We start from the raw sequence: 9,846 nt of genomic DNA, 5'->3' as shown, positions 1-9,846 counted from the left end.
ACACATCTACCTTGGTTGGTTAAGGCTTGCTCAGTATTAAATTTATCTGAGAAATTAGTCATGAACTTTATGCAATGTGGACTCTAATAAGATAAATTATTCTTCCTTATTATAGGAATGCTGAATATTATATTGAAGACACACCAATTTATGGTAATTTAGATGACATAATCCCAGGTAAGGTTTATTTTTTATAAATTAATCAATAAATTAAATAAATCCCACTTAATTCCTCAAAGAATTTAAGGTAGTTGCTTTGAGTTGTTTTGTTGTTGTTATTGCTACTGTTTTGGCCATAGGGCACTTGTGCTCCCCTGAGAAAGACAGAGAGAGAGAAAGTGAGAAATCACCCCCCAGGGGGATGGCCACACTGCAGTCCCTTCTCCATTCTCCTCTTAGGAATTTGAGCATGCACACTCACATGCCTGGCATGATTTTCAAGCTGCTGGGTCCAGGACTCAAACCACAGTCAGCCATGTGGGAGTCTAGCACCTTAATTACCGTGCCACCTCTGGGTCCCAAGGTATCTTTTTTTTAAGATCACAATCACATTTAAGTATCCCAACAATACCCATAAATTCCCATATATTTACACCTTATTTAGGCCATGTTTCCAAAGCTCTATATTATAAATTATATTATGATATTCAGTGTAAAACAACATCCTGTTTTTCTATATCCTTTTCATTTCACCCTGGTAGTAATGAGAATACAGGAAGACTACGTTACCGTCATTTTGACGCACACTGAATTCTATGAAATAAAGCTATTTCTGGAACATAAAATGGTCCTCAGAAATAGCGCTTTGTGCTCTGTATACAAAAGCAAATCTACAGTGATGATCTGGAACAATGAACTCTTTCTCTCATTTCCTGTGTTTTAACTAGTTCTTTTTAAGTAGAGAGCCTGGGCTGCATGGATGGCAGGTAGGAGGAAAGCAGCACTGACTCACCTCTGTGTGGCTGATACATTTGTTTTTGTTCTAAAAAAAAAAAAAAAAAAAAAAGAGGTTTTGCTATAGGGCGTGCATGCTGGCCAGACAGACAGAGAGAGACAGAGACACAGAAAACGAGAAATCACCCCCCAGAGGGGATGGCCACGCCGCAATCCCTTCTCCTCCATTCTCCTCTCGGGATCTTGGGCACACACGCACACGCACCCGGCGTGAGTTTTAAGCCACTGGGTCCGGGACACGAACCGTGGTCAGCTACGTGGGAGTCCAGTGACATAGCCATTACGCTAACTGCTGGTCCTTTGTTTTTGTTTTTATTTAATAAGAGCTTTTCAAATCTCAGCATTCCTTATGACTTGAACTTCTTCAACCACCTAATAACAAAACAGCCTAAATTCCTCAAAACAGATAACCTTGGTCCGATCCAGAGCTCTGATGAGAGACGCTTCCCTTCTCCCTGCAAATATTCATCCCACTCATGATGGGAGACTTTGGGGTTAACTCCTATTGACCCACAAGTCTCAAACACAAAGCTTTCCAGTATGTTACTAATTTATTTGAATATCTATATATCAAAACAGTCCGGAATCCGGTTCAAATTAGGAATGTTAAATATTATAGGATTCAAGAATTTATTTTTGGCTTTGCCTCCATTGTAAAGGGTCCTTTAATTTCTGCACACTAAGGACTCAGAACCTATTTTTCAAGAATATACTGTTAAAACTAATCTCCCTGGTCTGTCCCCGGTGGTGTACCCCAGGACAGCTTCCGTATCACATACTGCTCCTACAGTGTGTGCCACGGCACAGTGAGCAGTGTGGGAAAGCCCTAGGTTTGGATCCTAGGTCCACCTGAATAAGCCAGTGTGCTCACTACCTACAGGTATACTGATGGTCCTGGCTGGCTGGAAGACTGGGGTGAGAAGAGGGGGATCAAGTCATGGCCAGACCTTGGAGAGGGTTCCAGTCTCTCTTTCTCTCGTGAAATAAGCTTAAAAATAATAGCAATTTGTCCTTCTGCTTCAATTCACAGAATTGTAGTGCTTACCTTTAACACTTGAAGACTTAAATTCTTATGCATGCTGGGGGTTCACTGCCCACTGCAGCTGTGATTTCTACACCTAAGTAAGCCAGTGTCACAGGCACAGATTCTGGTTAGGTCTCAGATGGAACTTAGAAATCTGATGCTTAACAAAGACCCCAGGTGATTTTGATGTGGCTGGTCCATGAGGCATAATCTGAGAAACACTCCTTCATAAACCCTTGTGTCGTTTTTCAGAAAGGGTTGAATAATCATTCAGTACCTTTTGTTTGTTATAGTAAATATATCTTTCTCTCTTCGGGGTCAAATTGGTTTAATTCATGTTCCTGCCAGGTCCTGGCCAGGCTATGAGTGAGTCATTCATATGGGGGAATAAAAATATGGATGATTCAATTAAAATGTTCCACTGGCTGTTGGACAGTGTACACAGCCCCAAAATACTTGCAGCCCCAGACCCTTAGGACAGCCTGGTGAGCTGTCCTGTCACTAATTGAAGGAGCTAAATCATAATCTGAGCCCTCTTTTTCAAAATTAGGCTGTTGGGTTTCAACTGTCACCAAGGGAGACTTCTGGCTCGTGGAACAGAAAACAAACTGCAGCCATGGATCTGTGTGCACCATGCTTTGTGTCACCATGCACCACTGAATCCTACCTCAGAAGCAGAGAACATGCAGTTCTTTACCTCATAGGATCTTTACCATCTCAATGGTGGTTTGAGTAGACACTATCATGTCTTGCAGTGGAATCATGAAATTAATATAATCTAGAGGCTAGCAGGTGGCATGGTGGTTAAGGCACTGGATGCCCACATGGCCAACCATGTGGCCATGAACCTGGCAGCTTGCTTTCTTACTTCCCCCCTGTCTCTTTCTCTGTGGTGATTTTTTTAAACAATATGAAATCAAATTAAATAATTCTTTAAAATATTAATATAATCTTACTTCAAGATTCACTTATTATTCATTCATTCATTCTATATGCAAGAGAGTCAGAGAGCAAGATAGTTTCCTGACAAGGTCTGGACACCATGATCCATCCCCAGCCCATCCCAGATCCTGGGCATGCAGGTGCCTGGTGAACTCAGGGAAGTCTCCTGATGCAAAGCCTGATCCTTACCAAATGGGTCAGCCTCACAGAGCATCGCCTTTTACCACTCTACCAATATCCAGCCCTTGAAGTTCTTTTTGCCTTATCATCAATGCTATAGGACAAAAGCTTTCACTGTGTGATTGATAGGTAACAGTCTGAGCTTCCTTCCTTCTCATATCTCCACTAGAAACACTAAATTCAATCACTCTTGAGGGTTTTCTATTTACAACTAAGAGCTGTTTGGATCACATACTTTGTTTGTGCCAGCATTTTCCCCTTTAACACTGTGAATCACAATCTTTTCAACTCCCAAGAACCAATAGATGAAAACTGCTATGAACAAATGAAAGCACGGCCTGAGAGATTTGCCAGTGAGATGGAGGAAGCCTCCCCGTCTGCACAGGTAAGTACTGCTTTCTGTATCAGAAGTCAGGTTCAGTCTAGCTGAAGCGCCCACACATACTGCAGATGTATAAGCACAGTGCATTCTGATACACACCTAAAGTACTGGTTAGAAATTTTGCAGTCTGGGGGTTGGCAGGTGACATTGTAGTTAAGGGTACTGGACTCCCACATGGCCAACCATGGTTTGAGTAACGGACCTGGTGGCTTGGCTTCTCACTTACTTTCTTTCTTTCTCTCTCTCTCTCTCTCTCTCTCTCTCTCTCTCTCTCTCTCTCTTCCTCTCTGGTCAAATTAAAATAAATAAATTTAAATAAAATAATTCTTAAAAAAAAAAAAATTTGCAGTCTGAACAGGTATCAAGTTCTGGGACCTGTGCTCTAAATGCATAGGCAAGTGAACAGAATTCAGAGCACACTCCAGAGTCAACATTGTGTATGATTACAAAGGCAATAGATTTGAAAGGATAATGGGATCATTCTCAATTAAGCTTTGTCTTTCAGACTGAAAACTATATATCACTAAGATAAATATAACAGTGTAATGTGTACGATATTCACACGACCTAGATGTCAGAGATTCATCAAAGAGATGGGGAGGCAGGAGGGACAGAGAGAAAGAGAGAGAAGAGAGCCTTTACATATAAGATAAATTAGTTGTATATAAAACTTAATACTCTGATTTAAAAAAGAAATTCAATGTAAATTGTAATCCAAGTTCTATAGTTATGGTCTTAGACATAAGATATACTCATACGGCTTGTAGGTCTCTGGCTACTGCCTAGAGATAGTAACCGCGCTGGCACTTCTTGAGCAATTACTATGTGTGAGTGACCAGTAGGCCTTGGGTAACAAACTGTAAATGTATTACCTCCCCACTTTCCTGTGTATTAGTATTCCATTTTAAAAATGCTTGCAAAAGATGAAGAATTTCTCTTCTCCCCTATAATGGGTCACATCTTGGAAAATTCTATTCAGGTAGAATTTCTCTCTCTGGGTTTTTTGTTTTGTTATATTTTCTGTTTTTCTGTTTGTTTTTTAATAAAAAACCACCTAAGAAATCAGACTTTTTTTTTTCTTTTTCTTTTTTTTTTTTTTTTGGAGAGGTTTTTGCTACAGGGCGCGTGTGCTCGCCAGACAGACAGAGAGAGACATAGAGACAGAAAGCGAGAAATCACCCCCCAGAGGGGATGGTCACGCTGCAATCCCTTCTCCTCCATTCTCCTCTCGGGATCTTGGGCACGCATGCACACGCACCCGGCATGAGTTTTAAGCCACCGGGTCCGGGACGCGAACCGTGGCCGACTACGTGGGAGTCCAGCGACATAGCCATTACGCTAACTGCTGGTTCCCAGAAATCAGACTTTTTAAAATATTTATTCAAGAAACAAAGATGTTGTGAAGATTGGAAAAAAAAAAAAAAAAAACAAAGTCACCAAATTTGTCTTTTGAGGTTCAGTTGATTGTAAAATATATTTGTAGATTAAAAGGTATCAAAAAAAAACCTCACATGCTATAATATGATCTGCTGAATCCATAATTTAAAAAAACTCAAAAAAGAAGATATTCACTGCACTTTAGTTGTAAGATATTGAGAGTTCAGAATAGAAGTTACTATTTACATGTGAATTATACAGCTTCCTTTGAGCTGTGTGTAGTTTATAGAAATTATGCAAAATCTAAAAATATCTTTAAAACGTCTGCTCTTTGGTGCCAGCAGGTGGTGTAGTAGTTAAGGCACTGGACTCCCACATGGACGACCACAGTTCAAGTCTCAGACCTGGCGACTTGCTTTCTCATTCTCTCCCACCCCCCAGCCCAGTCTCTCTCTAGTGAATACATTGTACCCTATAACAAATTAAAATAATAATAATAAATAAAATTAAATAATTATAAAAAATTAACAAGCTTAAAGGGGATCTATAGACAGACAAACAGGAAGGAAATAATAGAGAAATATGGGTAATTTAATTATTTGCCAGATGCCAGTCACATAAAAAGTCAGTGTTCTCTTTATACTACTGAATCTTAAAAATATAGTAAACTTGGGGACTATTAAATGACCAATTGTTAAGCACATATGAGGTAAACCTTGTGATTTGTTATGTTCTTTCCTATCATGCTTGTTTCTGCTTTAACAATTGGAGTATGTATTACAGTTATTTGATAAGAATAATGTAAGGCATGAGAAGAGCTACCTGAGCTGGAGGTAGAGGTAGGGACAGGTGAGAGTCAATCTGAAATATTTATATACATTTTCAGTATAAGGAACAAAATTCCAGGAAAAAGTTTCATATAAGCCTTTTTTTCCCCCAACTCAAAAGTCTTGCATTGACTATTGTTTTTTGTTTTGTCATTCTAACTGACAAATTTGGCAAAATAGGGTAGCAGAAGTTCACAAAGAAGTTACTTATTTTCCATAAGCCATAGAAATTTCTAGAATTCATCTATTAAAGAACAGACTAATCATAAAAAATTGACATACTTTTCTTTTTAGGCAATCGCTGAATCACAGATGTGCTATGCCTCCCTTGATCACAGCTTTAAGGGGAAACGCAGAAAGCCGAGGAAACAGAATACTCCTTTATCAGACAAGAATGAAGATGGGCAATTATATGCAACACATGCCAGCATTTCTAAGACCTCTTTGGTAGATGGTTTCACTTCAGAAAGCCAGGCAATAGAGGAAAATATTCATGATGATCCTGCCAGACTATTTGGATTAATTCGTGCTAAGAGAGAACCTACAGACTAGTTGGACTACAATCTAGCTCTAAGATTTGGCTCTTACTGAAGTTGGTTGTTTAGAAAACATGGTCTCCACATTACATGATCTATCAAGGTGGTGATCTGATTATTTCTTGATGGGATGGTGGATTACCTCTTTTTTTTATTTTTTATTTTTATAAAGCAAAAATTACAGATTTTTTTTTAAATAGAGGACTTTACAGTCTTTTGTCTGTTAAATGTTTCTTTCCTTTGCTCCTCCCATCCGGCCTCTACCACCCACTCCCCTCCCTTACAGTCTCTGGTTTCTATCCCCTCTGCTATCATATCTCTGAATCTTCCCATTTCTGCCATGGCCTCCAGACATTTGATGCATATAGAATGGGTATATACAGTGTGTGTCTTTCAATGTCTGGTTCACTTCACTTAACATTAAATCCTCTATATTCATCCACTTTGAATTTTCAGAATTTCCATTCATGTATACCAAATGTAATGCCATGAAAATGATATGAATTCACTTTAAAAATGGTTAAGTAGTTAAAAAAAAATGACCAAGTAGTAAAATAAAATAAAATCCAGTTTGCAAAGTGATCCTGATAACAAGGGCTCAGCTCTACAATACCTAATACTCAGGGAAATAAACAACAACAACAAAATTTATCATAACTATGTTCTGGGATGGGTTGAAAGAAAAATAAAATTCAATCATTTCTAGAAAACATTTTTCCTTTCTCAACAATGTGATATATCCTATAATGAAAATAAATTTCTGATTAAAGATTCAGGACACATTAAAATACATTACTAAGAGAAAAAAATAATCTTAGAAAGTATATTTCCCAAATGGAAATATCTCCATTAATTTATAAATTACTGTAAAAATAATGCTTTTCAACAACAAATACCAAGAAAAATTTAGAAATTCTATCAACCAGAGATACTGAGCAGTGTTCTATATTTCCTCCTAGATATTTTTCTGGATGTGTTCATGTACATGCACCAGTTTATTTCATTTTTTACCAAAAGGGGGGATTATTTTATACATATTTAAATTTTCATCACTTAATATATTATGAATTTATTTCCAAGGTATAGTTAATTCTATTTAAATCCTAATTTTAATGTCTGTATAACAAGTCATTAATGATTACACCAGAATTTATTTCAACAATTTTGGAGAACATTAAGCTTGTTTCCAACTTCTATTTTTTGTTTTCACAAGTAATATTGTACTGGGAATGTTTCTCCACATGTCTGGATCTTTGTCTGATTTCTTCCTTAGACTGGATGGCTAGAAAAGGAATGGTTATATTATAAGGTGTTCGTATCATGACTCTATAGAGAAGAGATTTATGAAAGGTATAGGATTGTATATCTCACAAGCTGTGTATCTCACCTAAATTCTGATAAATGGTCCTTAACTGTCCTTAAAAAATACTTTAAGAGGATTTTTCTATTGTCTTTCACCATTTAAAAAAGCTGATCAAGGTTTGTAAATAATTAGCATTTATTTTTCTTTAACTTATCACAGTCTACATTCAAAATATACAATTTTACCTTGGAATAGTGTAAGAACCTTAAAACATTATATTTCTATGTCTTCCTTTCTGACTTTGATCTTACATAGTTTTATACATTTTCATTATTTTTCCTTTAAACTATCAATGTCTTTTTAAAACATTAAAATAATAAAAAAGCATCTTCGGTTGAGCCACAGTGGTACAGCAGGGATGCAACCTTTCATGATACTGAGGCCAAATGGGAAGGTACCAGGAAGGTACCTGCAGAGAGACCCCAAGGTCTCTCTCTGTGTGCACACATTGGGTACACATAGGCATGCCATGATCCTGGCTGGTTGAGGGTTGGGTTGGGCCATAGTGTGAAGACCCTTTTAGAATGCCTCCATCTCATTCTCTATCCCCATGGAAGAAATGAATAAACTTAAAAAGATTTTTAATTACAAAAAAATTGAAATCATCTTCATATTTATATGTATAGCTAAGATTTCTAGTATTCTTCAATTATTTGTGTAACTCCTGGCTTCTGTAAAATATCATTATCCTTCAACTTGAAGGACCTCTTTTAACATTTATTATAGTTCAGGTCAACAGGTAATGAATTTCCTCAGCATTCATATATCTGAAAAGGGCTACTTGTTTTCATTTTCAAAAGGTATCTTCATTGGGCAAAAGAAATTTCAAGGTTGACACTGTATTTTTCAGTGATTTAAAGATATTGCTCCAACAAATTGTCAGATTTGCTTCTGACACCAAATCTACTGACATACCTGTGGTTATACGTCTGTGTTCTGTATTATTTTCATGGATTTTAAAATTTTCCTTGTCACTGGTTTTCATTTGATGATAATGTTCCCTGGTGCAGCTTTGTAAATGTATCTTTTGTTTGGAATTTGTTGAGATTCTTGGATCTGTGCATATATAGTTTTCATCAAGTTTGGGAAATAAACTGACCAAAATTTCTTTAAATATTTTTATATTTGTCTCTATTTTCAGATTTTTCAATTCTTTGTCAATTATTCCATATTTCATTTACTTGTTTATTACATTTTGTTCTTTTTTCTATATTTTTTTGGGTGGTAGCTTCTGTTGCTATATTTTTAAGTTCACTAATATTTTCTCCTACAATGTCTAATCTACCATATTTGCAGACAAGGGTACTATCTCAATTTTTTATCTATAAATTCAGCTGGTTCTCCCACTTCCCTATCTTTCATGTTTCTATCAAATATGCTTAAATGTTCCTCTAACTTTTTGAATATTAGTATGGAATGCAGTTGTAACAACTATTTTAATGTTTTTATCTAATAATTCTAGTCTCTGCCATCCTGAGTTTCAACTGATAGACTTTTTTTTTCTCATTAATGGTCATATTTTTCTGCTTCTTTAAATACTTTGTAGTTTTTTTTTAATTTTTGAAAGATTTTTCTATAAGGCATGTGTGCTCACTGGAGAGACAGAGACAGAGAGGGAAAAAAAGAGAGAGAGAAATTTCAACTGATAGACTTTTTTTTTCTCATTAATGGTCATATTTTTCTGCTTCTTTAAATACTTTGTAGTTTTTTTTTAATTTTTGAAAGATTTTTCTATAAGGCATGTGTGCTCACTGGAGAGACAGAGACAGAGAGGGAAAAAAATAGAGAGAGAAATCATCCCCCTCTCCCAGAAGAGATGGCCATGCTGCAATCCCTTATTCTTCAGTCTGCTCTTAGAATTTTGGGGATGCATGCACACACGCTCGGCCTGAGTTTTAAACTGCTGGATCTGGGACTCAAACCATTGTAAAACACATGGGAGTCTGGCATTTTAACCACTACACCACCTGGTGGGCATAATACTTTGTAATTTTTGATTTGAGTAGAGGGATTGTAAATTTCATTTTATTTGGAGATGAGTATTTTTATATTCTTATAAATATTCTTGAACTCTGTTCTATAAAGTGTCACGTTACTGAGACACAATTTTATCTTTTAGAGTCTTTTAAGTTTTGCTTTACTTTTAAATTTTGTTAGGTAGGACCAAAGCAACTTTTAGACTATGTTAAATTTAGCCTACCACAAGGCAAGATGCTTTTTAGTACTTAGTAATAATGTATTGAACACTTAATACTTTGTCT

General features: G+C 36.6%; 1 protein-coding gene across 2 annotated transcripts in view; it reads left to right on the top strand.

Annotated features, from left to right (window-relative positions):
* The window catches only part of TRAT1 (T cell receptor associated transmembrane adaptor 1), a 44,976-nt gene extending 36,277 nt beyond the window's left edge, over positions 1-8,699 (top strand). The window contains exons 4-6 of one of the 2 annotated variants that reach the window (XM_027766579.1): positions 116-177; positions 3,397-3,485; positions 5,981-8,699. In XM_027766579.1, the coding sequence (XP_027622380.1) occupies positions 116-177; positions 3,397-3,485; positions 5,981-6,238 (409 nt within the window). In that variant the 3' untranslated portion in view covers positions 6,239-8,699. The remainder of the gene's footprint in view (positions 1-115; positions 178-3,396; positions 3,486-5,980) is intronic. The other variant, XM_006164207.3, reaches the window with a different exon arrangement.
* The last annotated feature ends 1,147 nt before the right edge of the window (positions 8,700-9,846 follow it).

This window comes from Tupaia chinensis, unplaced genomic scaffold (assembly GCF_000334495.1).
Source record: "Tupaia chinensis unplaced genomic scaffold, TupChi_1.0 Scaffold143593_1, whole genome shotgun sequence".
Taxonomy (NCBI): Eukaryota; Metazoa; Chordata; class Mammalia; order Scandentia; family Tupaiidae; genus Tupaia; species Tupaia belangeri.
This window is presented reverse-complemented; position numbering and strand designations above follow the sequence as displayed.